At 30.0% G+C, this 20,413-nt stretch overlaps 1 protein-coding gene across 8 annotated transcripts in view; it reads left to right on the top strand.

Moving 5' to 3' along the window:
• Window positions 1–20,413, top strand: part of LOC119616163 (synaptic vesicle glycoprotein 2B-like) — a 98,593-nt gene that overhangs the window by 58,563 nt on the left and 19,617 nt on the right. For all 8 annotated transcript variants that reach the window (XM_037972439.1, XM_037972437.1, XM_037972438.1 and 5 more), the window contains exon 4: window positions 14,036–14,157. In XM_037972439.1, coding sequence (XP_037828367.1) covers window positions 14,036–14,157 — 122 coding nt within the window. The remainder of the gene's footprint in view (window positions 1–14,035; window positions 14,158–20,413) is intronic.

Here is a 20,413-nt window from a genome sequence, read left to right as displayed (position 1 = left end):
AATATCTATGTCCGATAGCTTTGTTGAAGATAATAAATTGGTTGTTGTATCTAATTGTGATAAATTAGTAGTATTACAATCAGAAGTATTATAATCTAACGAATCTACAGGTATTTTATAAGGAACACTATTTTGTATGAACTTAAATGAAATTTCGTTATTTTTAAGAACTTCTATGTGATATATACTTTGAACATTATTGCACAATATATCTAAACATGTGTCGGCATTAGTTTCATTTGCTTCTATTGTACTGAATTCTTTTATAAATTTATCAGAACTTTCAAAAATATCTTTGCATTCTTCCTGGTCTTTTACTACACAGTATTCATGGACAGACTTTTTAACAAAATTATCAGAACTGACAGATATTGAAATTTCTGAAATATCTTCGCGTTCTTTCTGGTCTTCTTTACACTCTTCCTGGTCTTTTACTATACAGCATTCATGGACAGACTTTTTATCAAAGTTATCAAAACTGACTGATATTGAACTTTCCAAAACATCTTTACATTCTTCTTGATCTTCTTTACATTCTTCTTGGTTTTCTTTACTCTCTTCCTGGTCTTCATGGACAGACATTTTATCAAAATTATTTGTACTGTTGGAAAATTTAATTTTTAAAATATTCAAAACATCCTCATATAGCAAAAAATAGCCCTTTAAATTGCACCATTTTTTAAAATCTTCCAAGACATTTTTATTCTTTTCAGGCTGTAAATGCTACGAAAAACAAGATACATATTTATGGAGTGCTAATGTTAAAATTCTATTAAAATAAATATAAAAATGCTATTTAATTTTAAAAGTAAATATAAAGTAAAAAATATTCTAATAAGCCTATTGTCATTAATACTAAATGAAAGAGGAGGAGTTATATATTCTACATATTATTTCTACAAGACATAGGCTTTAAATGGGGACTAAAACGATTAAAATCGGATAAATAGTTTAGAAAATTTACGATGTCAAATTTAATGCTTGTTGAAAAAAATCCTAAAAATATGAAGGTTGAACCTCAATAAAATCTGAACCGTAACGAATTTATAAATTTTGGAGAACTTTAAATTCCGTATTTAAAAAAAAAAAAAACAAAAAATACTATTAGAAGTTGATACGAAAGAAAGGAGTATTTTAGATACAAGAATAAATACGATATTGTTGCTTAACATTTAAAAAGAATTAAAATGTTAAAAAATTTATAAACACAAGGTGAATGGTATATAAGATTCGGCATAGCCGAATATAGCACTCGTTATTGTTTAATACTAGGGTGATCGACTCGGATTTTAGAATACGCTAGGATTACATAGTTCCTAATGTTTATCAGAAGGGTCACACTTTTTTCCAATTTCTTTACATTAATGAAATAATGTAAATCAGACGACTAGATCTAAAGTTATAATATTTTAAACTGTTAAAAATCATTTCGGATCATGTTTTATTAATCAAATTTAAACATAAACGTTCATTTTTTTCAAAATAAAAAAGATTTTGTTTTTTAAAATGAAAAACCGGTTAACCGATTTTTTCTGAATCTGAAAAATGTTGTTGATATTCGAACTATTCGAAAACCGGTTTTTGGAAAATGTCGAATAATCGATCACCCTATTTCATACCCAATTTATTTATTGTTCTGTCCGTCTGTGTGGTTAAAATCAATTTCCTGAAGATCCCAGATATCCTCGGAATCTAAATCTTCAATATTTATGTCAGATATGCTTTCGAGAAGTTTCTTTTTTAAATTAGCAAAATCTGTTCATAAATAACGCAGATATGAGCAAAAATACAAGACAACCTTTGAAAATTTTATCAAAAAAGAGAATGTTAGTGCATGCTTTTTGTGTATATACATACATACAGTGAATCAACTAAGTTTTTTGCATACATTTTTTTAAGAGAATTTTGTTTTTTGTTCATAAATAAAATTCGAATAAACAGGTAAAGAGTAAATTTATGTTTTTCAATTAAAAATAGAGATTATATAAAATGGGAAAACCATGAAAAAATATGAAAATAGAAATGTTGGTGCATTTGTTGTTGCATTTTATTATTTTTCATCAGTATTTGCAGGTCAATAAAGTATTTTGCATTTTTAGAATTCGAGTTAATTTCGTTGGGTTTTTCAAATAATTTTTTAATTACTTTTTGGAATTTATTGTTAAAGGGACACGTGTTAAGTATTTTTCAATTGTAATTTGCAAAAATCATATCCTCATTGTGTGAAACTGTGAAGTTATTTGTGTTAAAAATGTTTAAAGGAAAATATTGAAGCAATTTCGATATGAAAAATTAGTTTTGATTTCTAGAACAAGTGTAAATCAGTGAAATTCAACTATTAGTTGTTTAATCAATATTATTATAAAATATAAAATAAAAATACTGATGAAATGACTCAAAGAATTATTTGAAAAATCGCACTGAGTGGTATTTCAAAATCTTTAACTGCCAAAGGGGGCGACTTGTATCCAAGAGAAACCATTGAACATCTCATGTATCTTCTCCAAAATCAAAATTGCGACCTGTAGTTTGTTTACAAGGTTTACATGGACGGACATAGCTAATCAGAAAACGATTCTAAGCCGATTGGTATACTTTAAGGTGGGTACCTATAGGACCAATATTATTGTGCGTTACAAACATCAGCACAAACCCAATATACCCTCCCCACTAAAGTGGTGTAGGGTATAAAAAACAAGTGAGAGTGCTATATTCACCACAGTGTATTTAAAAATATCAATTTTATAAAATTTAAATTTATTTCATTTTCCCGACTAGGTATATCATTATTATAGCAATAGCAAAACGAACAACAACGCTAAACGAAATAAACACACAAAAAACAAAATACACAAGGCAGTAAAACCAACAGACATCCATCACACGAAATACACAAAAAAACAAGTAAGAGTGCTATATTCGGCTGTGCCGAATCTTTTATACCCTTCACCACAGTGTATTTAAAAAATATCAATTCTATAAAATTTTAATTTATTTCATTTTCCCGTTTATATCATTATTATAGCTATAGCAAAACGAACAACAACGCTAAACGAAATAAGCACACAAAAAAACAAATACACATGGCAGTAAAACCAACAGACATCCAAACATACGAAACGAAATACACAAAAACAAAATACACAACGCAATTAAACTAACAGACATCCAAACATACGAAACTGAATACACCAAAAAACAAAAACAATATACACAAGGCAATGAAACATACGAAACGAAATACTCAAAAAAAAAGCAAAGACAAAATAAATGAAACCAACAGACATCCAAACATACGAAACTGAATGCACCAAGAAACAAAAACAATATACACAAGGCAATGAAACACACAGCCATCCAAACATATGAAACGAAATACTCAATGAATAAGCAGTTTTGTTGTTGTTGCTTATATCAAAGCATGAAAAAAATTGTCTTTTTTATGAAATTTTCAGAGGTTGTCTCGGATTTTTGCTCATATCTCCGGTATTTATGGACCGATTTTGCTGATCCTCTAAAAACTGATTTTATTTATACCTAATTTGTTGAATAAATTTCAGAGGTAGTATTAGATTTTTGCTCATATCTCAGTTATGTTTTTGTACCGACTTTGTTGATTTTCAATAGGAAACTTCTCGAAAGCATGTCTGACAGCTTTCTTCAGAAAATTGATTTCAACAGACAGGCGGACGGACATAGCTTAATAGACTTCGCTATCTATAAGGATCCAAAATATATGTATGTACATATATACTTCATACGATCGAAAAATTATATTGTAGAAATTACAAACGGAATGACAATCTTATACCCTTATACTTATAAAAATCTGACATTAATGGAAGGGCTTATTACAGTAACTCGGTATGCCACAAAATAAAAATATTGAGAACAACAATTTTAAATTTAGTATATGAAATTTCTAAAAGCTGTCCTTAATGAAATTAGCACATAAAATTAGTTTTCCATATCGAGTGGCTTAAGTTGTTACTGCAACAAGCTCTTCAATTGTCTAAGAAGAACTATCGTACAATTGTAAAATCGCAACATTTATTACTTACGATTGATTTTATAATGTCACATATCCTTTTTTTATTCCTTAAATTACTGCCAATTCTTTTAACCAAATATGTGGTGCCTTCGGTTTTTTTAAGTTTATTTATGAAACCAAAAAACTGATCAAAAAGACCATTTTCGGTGTTAAGGGACTTAAACAACTCTTTGGAAAATTGAATATTATATTTTTGATTTGAATAAAATACTTTAACTAAATAAATAAATAACTCTTTAACCATTTTGTTCACAGATATTCACTCTAATAACTAATATTCTGAAATGAAGCTCTAAACTAAAATTCTTCTTATACAATACCCATTAACTTCTAGTGTGTCTTTGCAAAGTAAAGTAAAAAAATTACTGTAAAAGAAAAAAAAAAAAAAAACAACAAAAAAAATTTTCCCAAAAAATTACAACACTTGTATAGGATGTGCGGTGTCATACAAAAATTTATGTATCAGTGGTACGCAAAAAGCTATGTTAAAGAGATTTTTTGCACTCTTAATTTCATACGTACACTTTTATGACATACAAACGCAATGAGCTCTCTTGTTCGTGTACCGTACACACATACGTACACAGTGTACGTCACAAATTTATAAAAAACAAACAAAACCAGTCAGAGATTTTCCTCTCGCTTTAAGCGTTGGAGTGAATGTATATTTTTATACAAGTAAGCGCAAGAAAGCGCCAGCGCTTTTTAGTTATTTACAAGACAAGGATTTTCATGCACTAAAAAAAATAAAAAATATGCACTTATGATATGCCATATAAAATAGGGAAATGTGCATCATTAAAAGTGTGAAAAATAAGCGCCAAAAAATATTTTCTTACTACATTTGAATAAAATTGCTGTTGTTATTACAAATTTTTCTTTTTATCGTATTTACATAAGTACATATTTATAGATATTTAGAACATTAGTTTTTGACAACAAATATATAAATAGATTCTTGATGACAGAGTTACCGCATTATGTACCAATTGAACGCAACCACTATCTCGATATGTATTTTTGGATAAATTATATTTACCTATTCCAGGGACCGAAAATAATAATTATTTTTGAATTTTTAAATACAGAAAGCAACTACAAGAAAATAGAATAGAAATAGAAAGAATAATAACAACATCAAGTATACCATTTTGATCATCGTAGACTAAATTTTAAGAAAATGCTTTTTACATTTTTGATTTTTATTTTTTTTTTTTTTTTTTTTTGAGCAGAAATAAAAGTTATTTTTTCATTTTTATTTTTTCGAGCAGAAGTAAGTTATTTTTTGGCTATTATTTTTTCGAGAAGAAATAAAAGTTATTTGTGGAGCGAAAAAAGTTTTCGCTTTAGAATCGGTTATTTTCCAATAACCAAAAAATAATTTTTTTAACCGCTCGAATAATAACTTTTACTTCTGCTCGAAAAAATAAAAATAAAAAAATAACTTTTATTTTTGCTCAAAATAATAAAAATCAAAAAAATAACTTTTATTTATGATCGAAAAAATAAAAATCAAAAAATTGCTTTTATTTCTGCCCGAAAAAATAAAAGTCAAAAAATAAATTTTATTTCTGCAAAAAAAAAAATAAAAGTAAAAAAAATAACGCTTATTTCGTGACTTTTATGATAAAAGTCATAACAGTTACGGTCCCTGATTTATTCTGAATTTTATTGGTATTGTCTTCAGGTGAATTATGGACGTTAAAGTCATTTTCTGAAGGATATTTTGTATGGGGCTAGGGTGAGAATAATGTATGTACCAAATCGTCAAGTTATCAGTTTATACGGACACACAGGGAAAGTTTCAGAAAGTGATTCTGAGCCGATACTTTAAGGTGGGATCAATATTTTTGGATGTTACAATTATCAGCAAAATCCCTCACCATTATAGTGGTATATTTAAAATAAAGAACTAAGTATTTTTTTGTTAGGATATTTTGAAATAAGTAAATATAAAAAAAATTTAAATATGTATGTATGTAAATATCAAATTTATTGTAAAAATATTTACTGCCTTATTCATAAACATTTAACAAAGGTTTATAGAACAAATTTTGTATGAAAATTTGATTTATAAACCTTTGATAAAAGTTTATGAATAAGACCCTTAATATGTATCAAGAAAATAAATCACAATTTGTGTTAGACAAATTAAAAAATATGCTATAAAAATGTTTTAAATATTTAAAACAAAATATGCATTTATAACAAAATGTGCAACAACAAATCGATGCCATTTTATAGCAAATTCTTTGATTCGAAAAGAAAAATAATTAAAAGTTTATTGGAGTTACTGACTACAAACATGCATTTGCATACAAATCCTTGTCTTGATTATTATTAAAAGAAGTTGTTTCATATTATATGATTTTGTATTAAAGTATAATTTCGTAGTAATGCACATAGGTCTGGCTTATCATGTTTTTTTTTAGCCAAAACTATACAAATATTTTTTTTTTTTCATTGATAATATATTATGTATTAATTTGTGATAGGTTTATATAAATTTTCGCGTTTTTAACTTTTTATGACCAATTAAAATATTGGAAGTATTTTTGATATTTTTTATTTTTTTAAGCAAAAATAAGCTTTAAAAACAGCCTATTTGTAATTAAACGGGCAAGTTATGTTAAAATTAATTAATAGCAAATATTTCCCAAAAAATTGGTCTAATTTAGATTTATTATATTTTTCTTAACACTTTCAACCATTTTGTTTTACTCTTAATTCAAGACACTATAAAAATTTGAACCTAAAAAAAATATTTTACAAAAAAAAATAAGATAAAATAAAATTAATGCAAATATCTCTAATTTTAATTTTTCATATTTTCTTCAACACTTTCAAACATTTTTTTTTTTATTTCTTACTGAAGTCTATATCCAAATTCGAAACAAATAATTTTGTAATGAATAAAATATATCTCATGTAATTTTTACATCAGCCATATATTTTAATATTTTTTAATATTTATCGTTTCACAAGTAAAATCTACATTATCATCATTAATTTAGATAAGTAATATGTTTAATGTATTATTTCTTTAACTAAAAAATCTGTTGGAAAAGAATAATACCAACATTTCAGAAATATACTTTTTTTAATTTATGAAAAATATTTTACTTTTGTTTTTGTCGCGGTCTAATGTGTAGTAGTTTTTCCAAAAAACAAAAGTACATTTTAGAATCTTTCAAATTACGCGATTTGAGTTTTGGCCATTAATTGCCTATTTCTAGACCTATGTGTAATGATTTGAAAATGTTTAAAATTCTATTAATTTTCGGAATAATTTTAATTAAATTTGCTTATATTTTTTATAACAATTCTTGCATTTTACAATTAAATACGTAAATAAACTAATAACTATTTTTTTAAATACTTGCAAAAAATGTTTTCAATAGATTTTGGAAAGCAATTGTATTAAAAACAATGAAACTCTAATAAAATACAAATTATTACAGTGTAAAATCTGTTTTAAATGTTATTGGCATTTCCAAATAATATTGCTTTCCAAATAATATATTCAACCGAATATTTTTTATTGTTCAAGATACTTTTCTGTCAGTGCAATTCTCTCTAGCTCACTACTACAACTACAGTTTTGGTTTTGGACTCACTGATGTACATACATGCTAACACATGTATAAAAATAGTAAAACCAGTCAGTTTTTTTTCACTTTTTGTCGACTGTTGTTATATGTGATTTTTTTGCTTTCTAACGGTTTTTGATGCTTGTAAGTGATGTTTTTTCTTAATGCTTTAAAGAAAAGGCATTAGGGTTTTCATATAATACAAATTATTCAATTAATCGATTCTTTTTTAACGAAATATTTTTTCAATTTAGAACATAAAATAATTTTAAAAATGTTTGTCGATTAATCGAATAATATTTTAAAGTTAGTAGTGTCCAATACTCCGTCGTAGCTTCCAATACTCCGTCGTAGCTTTCACCTTATGTGTTAAGATCCCATTCAGGTCTGTCCCATGTGGCCAGAACATAAAGTACAAAGAAAAATTAATCAAATTACACCACTTATAAGCGCCCTCCCTGAGAAACAACTTAAAATCCTCTTTCCAGTTTTGGACAGTACTCCGTCCTAGCTTTCACCTTATGTGTTAAGATCCGATTCAGGTCTGTCCCATGTGGCCCCCAATAAGGTTGGAACTTAGGTACAAAAAAAAAACAACATTAATTTAATTCAACCCCTTATAGCGCCCTCCCTGAGAAACAACTTAAAATCCTCATTCCAGTTTTGGACACTACTCTGTCCTAGTTTTCACCTTATGCGTTAAGATCCCATTCAGGTCTGCCCCATGTGGCCCCCAATAAGGTTGAAACTTAGGTACAAAAAAACAAAATTAATTAAATTCCACCCCTTACAGCGCCCTCCCTGAGAAACAACTTGAAATCCTCTTTCCAGTTTTGGACACTACTCCGTCCTAGCTTTCACCTTATGTGTTAAGATCCCATTCAGGTCTGCCCCATGTGGCCCCCAATAAGGTTGGAACTTAGGTAAAAAAAAACAAAATTAATTAAATTCCACCCCTTACAGCGCCCTCCCTGAGAAACAACTTGAAATCTTCTTTCCAGTTTTGGACACTACTCCGTCCTAGCTTTCACCTTATGTGTTAAGATCCCATTCAGGTCTGTCCCATGTGGCCCGCAATAAGGTTGGAACTTAGGTACAAAAAAAAAAACCAAATTAATTTAATTCCACCCCTTATAGCGCCCTCCCTGAGAAACAACTTGAAATCCTCTTTCCAGTTTTGGACACTACTCCGTCCTAGCTTTCACCTTATGTGTTAAGATCCCATTCAGGTCTGCCCCATGTGGCCCCCAATAAGGTTGGAACTTAGGTAAAAAAAAACAAAATTAATTAAATTCCACCCCTTACAGCGCCCTCCCTGAGAAACAACTTGAAATCTTCTTTCCAGTTTTGGACACTACTCCGTCCTAGCTTTCACCTTATGTGTTAAGATCCCATTCAGGTCTGTCCCATGTGGCCCGCAATAAGGTTGGAACTTAGGTACAAAAAAAAAACCAAATTAATTTAATTCCACCCCTTATAGCGCCCTCCCTGAGAAACATCTTTAAATCCTCTTTCCAGTTTTGGACACTACTCCGTCCTAGCTTTCACCTTATGTGTTAAGATCCCATTCAGGTCTGCCCCATGTGGCCCCCAATAAGGTTGGAACTTAGGTAAAAAAAAAACAAAATTAATTAAATTCCACCCCTTACAGCGCCCTCCCTGAGAAACAACTTGAAATCTTCTTTCCAGTTTTGGACACTACTCCGTCCTAGCTTTCACCTTATGTGTTAAGATCCCATTCAGGTCTGCCCCATGTGGCCGCCAATAAGGTTGCAACTTAAAGTACAAAAGAAAAATTCATTAAATTCCACCCCTTACAGCGCCCTCCCTGAGAAACAACTTGAAATCTTCTTTACAGTTTTGGACACTACTCCGTCCTAGCTTTCACCTTATGTGTTAATAAGGTTGGAACTTAGGTACAAAAAAAAAAAAAAACAAAATTAATTTAATTCCACCCCTTATAGCGCCCTCCCTGAGAAACATCTTTAAATCCTCTTTCCAGTTTTGGACACTACTCCGTCCTAGCTTTCACCTTATGTGTTAAGATCCCATTCAGGTCTGCCCCATGTGGCCCCCAATAAGGTTGGAACTTAGGTAAAAAAAAAAACTAAATTAATTAAATTCCACCCCTTACAGCGCCCTCCCTGAGAAACAACTTGAAATCTTCTTTCCAGTTTTGGACACTACTCCGTCCTAGCTTTCACCTTATGTGTTAAGATCCGATTCAGGTCTGTCCCATGTGGCCCCCAATAAGGTTGGAACTTAGGTAAAAAAAAAAAACAAAATTCATTAAATTCCACCCCTTACAGCGCCCTCCCTGAGAAACAACTTGAAATCCTCTTTCCAGTTTTGGACACTACTCTGTCCTAGCTTTCACCTTATGTGTTAAGATCCCATTCAGGTCTGCCCCATGTGGCCCCCAATAAGGTTGGAACTTAGGTACAAAAAAAAACAAAATTAATTTAATTCCACCCCTTATAGCGCCCTCCCTGAGAAACATCTTTAAATCCTCTTTCCAGTTTTGGACACTACTCCGTCCTAGCTTTCACCTTATGTGTTAAGATCCCATTCAGGTCTGCCCCATGTGGCCCCCAATAAGGTTGGAACTTAGGTAAAAAAAAAAAACAAAATTAATTAAATTCCACCCCTTATAGCGCCCTCCCTGAGAAACAACTTGAAATCCTCATTCCAGTTTTGGACACTACACTGCTCTAGCTTTCACCTTATGTGTTAGAATCCCGTTCAGGTCTGTCCTAGGTGGCCCACAACACGTTTAGAACTTAAAGTTCAAAAAAATTTAGAAATAATTTCCATTATAGCGTCCGCCCTGGGAAACAACTTAAAATCCCCTCTCCAGATTTGGGAACTTCTCCATACTAGCTCCCACCATGTGTGTCAGAGTCCCATTCAGGTCTGTCCTAGGGGCCCGAAATACGTTTGGGATGGTTTATAACTTACACACTTCTAGTGAATTTTGTTTAGTTATTTTAACTAAAAAATATGAAAAAAATTAAATCAATTTATTTTCTTTTTAATATGTAAAAAAAAAATAATTTTGTTTTTTTATTTTTTTTATTAAATTTAACGTGTGGAATGTGTGGAACGTATTTTAACAGCATGTGGAATGTATTTAACAGAGGTGTGGAACGTATATATTCGACATATTTATCTTCACACCGTCCACTTAAACGTCCGTAACTCACCTCTAATCACTAGTATTATGATAAAATTTGGCACAAATAAGTTTTATATGAATTAAAATCACACCCTAGAATTTTATGAGGATAGGTCCATATTTGACCCTAGTCGCCATATAACTCCAGTTTTTTATTTTTATCTATAAATTTCTTAAACATGTATATAGGTCGGCCATGTCCGACTGCACTTTCCTACTCCTTTTGATTTGTTGAAGTGTGTGTATGCATATATTTCTAAAATATATATTTTATAACCTAAAAATCAGGAGCAAAATCTGTCACATACGATATGTCACGTTCGATATTTAAATATGTTCATTATAAAATTATATTAATTTCTTTTTTAAGAAATTAAAACAAAAAAAAAAAACACCTACAGAATTCGCAGATTTTCGTAAATATTTACATATACTTTAAAAACACTTCCGTTTTTTGTCACGTATGATAGCGCCATATTTTAATCCATATTTTGGAAAACAAGTTTCCGAATGGGATGATTCCTTTTGCAAATATAGTATTCTTTAAATGGAACAGAATTACAAAATTGTTTTCCAAGTACTCCTAATTTTACAAAATCTATACCCCTCTGAAGGCGTGCGAATGTCACATACAATCGTATGGAATTTCCCATATGTACATTAGGGTTTTGACTTTTTTGCAATTTTTGCAAATATCAAAAATACCATAGAAAGAGCTTGTAGGGCGTGAACAGATGTTAAGGAATATGATATTATTTTTCTCGATCGTGGAAAAGTTCCCGCTCCAAAGGCGACGAAGTTTTGTATAAATTTTACTTTTTCTATAAGAGAAAAATAAATATTTAAGATAATGTAATACATATCTCTTTAAGATATGTATTACATTATCTTAAAGAGAACATTGTTCTTTAAATCCTTTTTATGGAAATTTTAACTAATCGCGATAATCGCATGTTATAGAAAATAGTATACTAAAATTATTAAAAATTAGGTAGCATTAGATAGACCAAATCGACGAACAAAACAGAATAAATCAAATAAAAACAATGAGAAAGCTAAATTACAGAGAAGAAGATGTTGTACCCTCTTTCCAAATCTTTACACACCCGTCCTTGCTAATTCGGTGCGGGAAGTATTTTCACCGAATTGACTTAAAAACAAGTATGAATGTATAGTCGGGCGTAGTCGACCTAATATTACCTTGATTCCGATTTATTTAACCAATTTATTGACGAAAAACTAATTTTCTTAAAGAGGCTTTATATGGGGGATAGGAGCAAATGTGGACCGACCCCGATAAAATGGGCTGGATAGATTTGTATTTATATAATATTTGTCTGTGCTAAATTTTATTGCAATAACAGTGTTAATAAATGAATTACGGATATTCAAGTCACTTTCTGAAGGGGGCTTTGTATGGGGTCAAATGAAGTCCGATCATTTCGAAATTCGGCGAGGTAATCAAGGCTTGTATAAAACTTAGTTGTGTGAACTTTCATCGAGATACATAAATAAACGACTAAGAAAGTGATTTTGAGTCGATCAGTATACTTTAAGGTGGGTATAGTGATAATATTTTAATACGTTACAACCATTAGCACCAACGCATAATATCCATCCCACTATAGTTGTGTAGGGTATACAAAATATTTATTTAAATTCCAAATCATGTTTGTTTTCTTACACCCGATTCTTCTCTACCCGCTCACTAGGGTGTTCCGTGGACCACTTTTTAGGAGGAATACCTCTAAAACGATGCGTTTCAATGTACAAAATACGAGAAAAATAAAAAACAATTTTTTTGAAATAGTCCTCAGTACAATATGTTCAAAAAATGCAATCTTTTCGATATTCCGTAAATTTCAAAAAATTCTAAAAAATTCTGAAATGGACTAAATTAAATGCCAAACTATTTTTTAAATATTTTTCTGTATGAGCTAAAAATAACGATAATTTTGACACGCTTTTCGATAAAAAGCGAAAATAATATGCCCACAAAAAAATATTCTACAAAAATTTAAAAATTATTTTTCCCGTAATCAGCTCAAAATCACCGAAATTTTGAGACCCATTTCGAGGAAGTCGAAAATATTTTATTTTTTAAAAATTATACTAAGGTCAGGATTTTCAATCGCTGATAGGGAACTGAGGACCATTCCAAAAAAAATATTTTCGCAAACATGCGAAAAAATCATCGTGCGAATGGTGAGATACAAATTGTTATAAAAGCCATTTTTCATTAAAAATAAATAAAAAGTTTATTATATTACACCGTGCAACAGTCATTTTCACACATGAAAAAAATCTATGTGCAGAGGAAAGTGTGTATTAGTATTAACTCTGTGTACGCAGTTTTTCATAATCTGCTCTTATGCCCCTGTAAAAGGACCTAAAAGTTTAAAGGACATACGATTTTAAAAGATGGAGTTCTAAATTTATATTAAAAACTTGATACTAATATTAATATAAAATTAAGCTGAGAACCTCTGCTTCAAAATAATATTATTTATTTCAATTCATCAGGATTACAAAAGAAATGAAATCTTAAAGAAAATTTGTAAAAAGTATACCAATCGGTTGGGCTGGCTGTCCCAAGGACGAAGCTTATTGATAATGGTTAAAATCGGTCCATTATTCCACCTAGCCCCCATACAACAGAACCCTCCGAAAAGCGCTTCTGAGCTCATAATTAGTTTAATATATATGTATATCGATAAAAAGCGGCACAACTAAGTTTTATACAAGCCTCGATAACCTTTACAAATTTCATAGAGATCGGGCCTCATTACAAAGTCCCCTTCAGAAAATTACTTGAATGTCCAAAATTAAGTTATAAACACAAATATCGCGATGAAATTCAGCACAAATAAATATTATATAAATATACATATTCACAAAATTTTATCGGGCTTAGTCCATATTTGGCCCTAGCCCCATGTAAAGCCTTTTTCAGAAAATTAGTTTTTCATCAATAAATTGCTTAAATGTATCGGAACAAGGTAATATAAGATAAATGCTTTGTTATGAAAATTAAATCACATATAATATTTATAACTGGTGTAGGGTATCATATGGTCGGTCACGCCCGACTATACTTTCTTACTTGTTGATATGTGAAAGCTTTTTTCAAAATTGTAGGGTGTTATAATATAACAATAATTATTAATTGAATATCTTTTAGTTTATTATATTAAATAATTTTATATCGTATTTTTACAGCGTAGCAGGCGCCATGGGCATTGTATTTCCATATTTAGGAGAATTTCAGCCGACCAAATACCGGGAGAAGATTTTATGTTGGATGGAATTATTTTGGACATTTGGAATTATAATTTTGCCAGGTTAGTAAAAAATTTCTATACATAATGCACACTGGTTTCTCCCATAGGCCAAAAATCAAAAAAAATTAGTGTTTTTTTGTAAGCTTTATTGCACTAAATTTATTGACAACACTCTAAATTTTACGATTCTAACAAATTTTTTTGTTTTTTCGGGATTAAATATTTGCGTCCGTTGAAAGTGGAGGTATTTTTATATTGTATATAATGTGGTCGCATAGTCCTAGAAAAAAACTTAAGATTAATTAGAAAATTGTTCTTGTTATTGCGACAAAGGTCTCCAAAAACCCAACAAAATTTTAACTTGTTAGAATTTAAGCCTATTAAAAACTAAAAAAAATTATCGAAGCAATTTGCTTCGAGGGAGAATAAAAAATGGTTTGAATGTCTTGAAACTATTCAGCTAGAAGCAAAATCTCTTGGAAAAGAACTACCTGCACCTAGTCAAAAGCGTGGTCGTCCTGCTAATGAATTTTTCAAGTCTTCAGAAAGAACAAAGAGGCGTAAAATATCTAAAATTACGCAAGGTGATAATTCTTTAACCTTTCTTTCTTTTCTTTTCTTTCTTTCTGTTCTTTTTACAAAAACACAATTATCACATGACATACAATGTGGAAATTTTACGAGGTTTTGGCTCTTTTCGTTGAAACAAGACTTACTAAGCAATAATACTTAACTATAAAAGGTTTTGTGAATAAAAAATATCGAATTATTTTTTTCCAAGCTATAAATGTATCTTAACGGCTAAGATAACCTGTTATCCAAGCACAGAAAACACTACAGTTACAGAGTCAAGTGGAGAGGTCGATCTGATGAACTGATGAAGCATTAGAAGAAAATGGGGATTCGATGGCAGTTCTGGCCATAGCCAATTCAAGCAGGGAACTGTCATCCATAAGCCTATTTATGGATGACAGTTCCCTCTTTGTGACATCCTATGTTCCGCTTCGGCTTGTCACGGAAAACAAAACTTTAATTTGGAAAAACCCGCGCCCGTCATCCTCTCGATATTGCAGGCCTTTGAGGTTTCAATTTAAAAAAGAAACTTCTCAACTGTGTAAAAATGAGGAACGTTATTTTAAATCGAAAATTGTTGCACTTTCTCCCACCGAGAAATAAGGATATAAAACAGTTTAGATTGCAACATGCAAATAGGCTCCGCTTGTCCATATAAGGGAAATCACTGTGTTAGTCCCATAGGATAGTTTAGAGTTTAAACTTTAGACTTAATTTTTCAACAAGATCGGTCAAGAACAGTGGGTCAAAATTTGACATTTTTGAAAACCATACGTTTTTTTTTTTCATTTATGTAACTTATTACTACCTATTGTTCATAGCAAAATTAAAAAGAAATTATACATATTATGCGTAAATTGACCTTTCCGGCATGCAAAATAAATTTCATAAAAAAGAGAATTTTTGCATGCTTTGACAAAAACAAATCAAAAACAGCATTGCTTTGCGTTACGCAAGTTAAGTATTTTGTTCTTTTTTGTGTTTTGTTTGTTGTTGTTTTCATATTTTGTTTTATTGCTAAAGTAATGGTAGATAGAGTAGGGAAAAATAAAATAAATATAAATTTTATAAAATTAAACTATGTATGGTGAAGGGTATAAGTATAAGATTCGGCAAAGGCGAATAGAAAACTCTTACTTGTTAAACATAAACATAAGCTGCTGAAGAAGAATTTAAATAATTATTTTTAGTTTGAAGAAACATGTAATTCGGACATCTTAATTTACTTTGAACACATACATACATATTTACATGAACAGATTAAAGAAAATATATAGATACATGTGATTTTAAAATAATAATCATGTATATTAAAGATTTTTTATTAAAGTGTTAATTAAATTGGTACCTGAAATTAAGCAAATATTATTTCTACATTATTTCTATATTTATTATTTCTATATTTCTTTTTCTACATGCAAGCCATGTTTATGGCCTCGGGATTAAAACGGTCGATAATTAATAAAATCAATAAATAAAATAATTTCGGAAAGATTTTTATTTAACATCATTCAAAATACATTAAAAGTAATCTAAATTGTTTAAAAATCTTAATACTTCTTACAAACACATATTTATCAAAATTAATAACTCAAAAAGGTGTTAATTTTTTATGTGACATATGAATACATAATCACCAAAAGTGATAAACATTCAATCAGCTGATTTAAAATAATATTAATATGAACTTAATAAAACTAATTTAAGAAATGTTTGGTTATTTGCCAAATTTAAAACAGGTAAAATACTTATGTTGAGACCCAAAATCGATCGCGACCAGTCGGTCACTTTAATGAAATAAATAATCATCAAAATTATAAAATAGTATAAACTGAAAAAAAAATTTCAACTACAAGTAATGAATAATGTTTGTAGGGGAGTATTTATGGGATTATTTTAGTGGATCATGATCTCCAGTCTTTTGCGACATTGAATGCGGACTTGCGTCAAATGAGGTCAAATCATTACCAAAGTCGCCAGTATGATTTAGGTTTGGTATTATATTTAACATAATTAGTCCGGCTGTCTGGGTTCAAGTGAATAAATGTATCGATTTCAGAAAATTTCTATAGTCTTCGTTTATAGTACAATTAAATTTCATATATCAAATATTGTTAAATTACACTATTTTGGGGGGGTTATAATTTACTTGGCAAATTGAAAGCATGACATTAGTGTATTCAAACTCCGGAAGCATTTTTCGCTGCTAGTTCAAATTTTTATGCAATCGCTTATTGAAAGTTCTTAGTGTGTTAACGGGATTTTTAACTATAATTAATAGAATTTTTTTGAGGTATCATATGAAAGCACCTTCGAGGGACTTTAATTCCGAAATTTGAGCGGTTTCCAAGTAAAAGCATATTTTTTTGGAAAATCGAAGAAATGGCTACATTAAATTTTTTTCTTGATTTATGTGAAAACTTCAAATTATATTGTTTTAAACAAATTTTTTGGTTTTTTGTAAATTTTTTAATGGTACATGTGCCAAGTATTGAAAAATCTTATTCTTGAGTTAAAAAATAATTTTTTGATCCCACTCGCATCCCTAAGCGACTATAAAGCCCTTAAAGAAAATTATATAAACTTCCTTTTGAGCAAAAAAAGGTCCCATTTTGAAAAAACAAGTAAGAAATTATAGTCGGACGAGGCCGACCATATAATACCCTACACCTGTTACAAAAAAGAAATGTGATTTAGTTTTCATAATAAAGCATTTAAATTGAGTTGTACCTTGCCTTGAGTTATACTTAAGCTATTTATTGTTGAAAAATATTGTGGACATTTAAGTAAAATTTTGAAGGGGGCTTTAAATAGGGGCTAATGTCAAATGAGACCCTATAATTATAAAATTCATGAGGGTCACCAAGGCTCGTAGCGAACTTGATTTTGCAGCTTTTTGTCGAAATACGAGTATATTTATATTTTCAATAGGCTTTGTCTCCGATACCATAGAAGATCATGTGCCAAATTTCATTCAATTATCTTCTAAATTACCTGTAGTTTGATTACAAGGTTTACAAGCCCTATTCAGGGGTTCAGTTGTATGGGGGCTAGGTGAAATAATGGACCGATCTTAACCATTTTCAATAGGCTTCGTACCTGGGATAATTGAATTATCTATTATTATTGCGACCTGTAGTTTGATTACAAGGTTTACATGGATGGACGGATAGACAGACAGACAGACAGACAGACAGACAGACAGACATACAGACATAGCTAAATCGACTCAGAAAATTTATATATTACATAAAAATATTACACAGGCCAACAATGAAAAAACTTTTTAAATAATAAATAAATAAAAATAATAAATGCAAAACCCTTCAGACGGCAGATTCAAAACTCCAGTTTCAAACTTTTACCAATTTTGTTAAGCAAATTTTAAAATTTTGGGAAAATATCCATGTGACTTATGGATAACGTGACCAGATGTTTTTGGAATAAAAAAAAAATTTTGGGAAAATATCCATGTGACTTATGGATAACGTGACCAGATGTTTTTGGAATAAAAGCGGGATCCGAGTGATTAAAAAGCGGGATTTAAATGAAAATATATTGAAAAAGCGGGATTTTGAAAATTGTCATTCATTAAATCTGGATTTAATAAAACTTAATATCAAACCAAGTAAAAACATTATACTCGACTAAGACGTACATATGTACATATATCGATATTAATATTAATTTTTAGAAACAAAATATTTTTGTCCAACTTTTTAACAATGAATATATATGAGCGGTCAATTGAGGTCAATTATAAAATTCGGTAGAGAGATTTTGGCTTGTAAGAAACTTACTTCTGTATATCGAATTTCATAGCTAAACTCGCATTTTTAAGCCAGTAATGTGCGTTCAAGGCATTTTCTGATGGGGCCTTATATGAGGGGTAGGGTCAATTATGGACCGATTCTCATAAAATTAGGTAGATAGATTTGTGCTCGTAAGAATCTTACGTATGTCTAATTTCAGCGCTGTACTCTTATTTTTAAGCCAGTAGTGAGCGTTAAAGTCATTTTTTGAAGGGGCCTTATATGGGGAGTAGAGTCAATTGTGGACCGATCCTCATAAAATTTGGTAGATTTTAACTCATAAGAAACTTACTTATATTGAATTTCTGCGCTAGACTCGTATTTTTAAGCGAGTAATGGGCGTTAAAGTCATTTTTTGGAGGGGACAATATATGAGGGGTAGGGTCATTTATGGACCCATACTCATAAAATGTTATTTTTTTCACTTGTATGGGGGCTATGCGAAAACGTGGACCGATATTCCCCATTTTCAATACCAAACAAACCTTACCTATAAGAAATATTTGTGGAAAATTTAAACTCTCTAGCTCTTTCCGTCCGTGCTTTCAACAGACAGACGGACGGACAGACATGGCTAAATCGTCTTAGAATTTAATAAGGACCCTGAATATACTTTTGATGGTGACAATAAAAACCTGATATGATAAAAAAATTATAATGCCAGATTCAAATTTTAAGTAGCAATCCTTCATTTCGATTTATAAAAATTTTTGTTGGGCTGTGTTATTAAAAAATCTGTATAAAATAAACTTTTTATACAGCATTTTTCATGTGTTCCTCGCGAATTCTGCCTAAAATCTAGGAAACATAGTTTTGTTGACCTGTGTTATTAAAAAATCAGTATAAATTAAACTTTTTATACAGCATTTTTCATGTGTTTCTCGAGAATTCTGCCTAAAATCTAGGAAAAATAGTGTATAAGAAAAATTCGATAAAATCACTCTGAAATATTAGTTAAAAATAAAACAAATCAGAATGGGACCACAAATAGAACTAATTAAGCCCTACACCACCATAGTGGGGAGAGTATTATACGTTACGAGTATTATACCTTAAAGTATACCGATCGACTCAGTATCACTTTCTGAGTCGATTAAGCCATGTCCGTTCGTCCGGCTGGATGGCTGTCCATATAAACCTTGTGCGCAAGGTACGGGACGCAAATTTCAAAATATTTTGATGATGGGCTTTTAAGTTCATAATTATGTTAAATATTGTAGTATATCTACAAAAAACGGCAAAAATTAGTTCTATATACGTCTTAATAATACTACCGATTTCCGTAATTATCGGACTTTATTTGACCCTAGCCGCCATACAAAGTCCCTTCTGAAAATTACTTGAATGTCCAAAACTAACTTATAAACACAAATATCACGATGAAATTCAGCACAAATGAATATTGTATAAATATAAAAATATTCACAAAATTTTATTGGGCTTGGTCCATATTTGCCTCTAGCCCCCATATAAAGCCTCTTTCAGAAAGTTTGTTTTTCATCCATAAATTGTTTAAATGTATCAGAACAAGTTAATATTGAAGATAATATATTATGAAAAATAAATCACATTTAATATTCATAACTGGTGCAGGTATAACATGGGGTATTGTTTTTCTCCATATTGTTAAATATTAGTGCGTCCTGATAGATCAGATACACATTCACTTTAAGTGAGAATAAATTCAATTTTCCAGCTTTATAAGTTAAAAGTCATGGGTCCAAAAAGCCAATGTTCACTTGTCACTTAAAAAATAATCTTTTTAGACCATTAACTTTAAAAATCAACTTTGTTATTTAAAAAGTGGATGTCTACTTTTACCCACATTTTGAAAAATTATTAAAAAATACTAGAATATTTTTTTAATCTCTTTGTCTTTTCAATAACTAAAAGTTGTTACTAATTTTCACAAAAATATTTGAAATATATAT

This window comes from Lucilia sericata, unplaced genomic scaffold (assembly GCF_015586225.1).
Source record: "Lucilia sericata isolate MDLA Ls3-8-SP2 unplaced genomic scaffold, ASM1558622v1 Contig000060F_arrow, whole genome shotgun sequence".
NCBI lineage: Eukaryota > Metazoa > Arthropoda > Insecta > Diptera > Calliphoridae > Lucilia > Lucilia sericata.
This window is presented reverse-complemented; position numbering and strand designations above follow the sequence as displayed.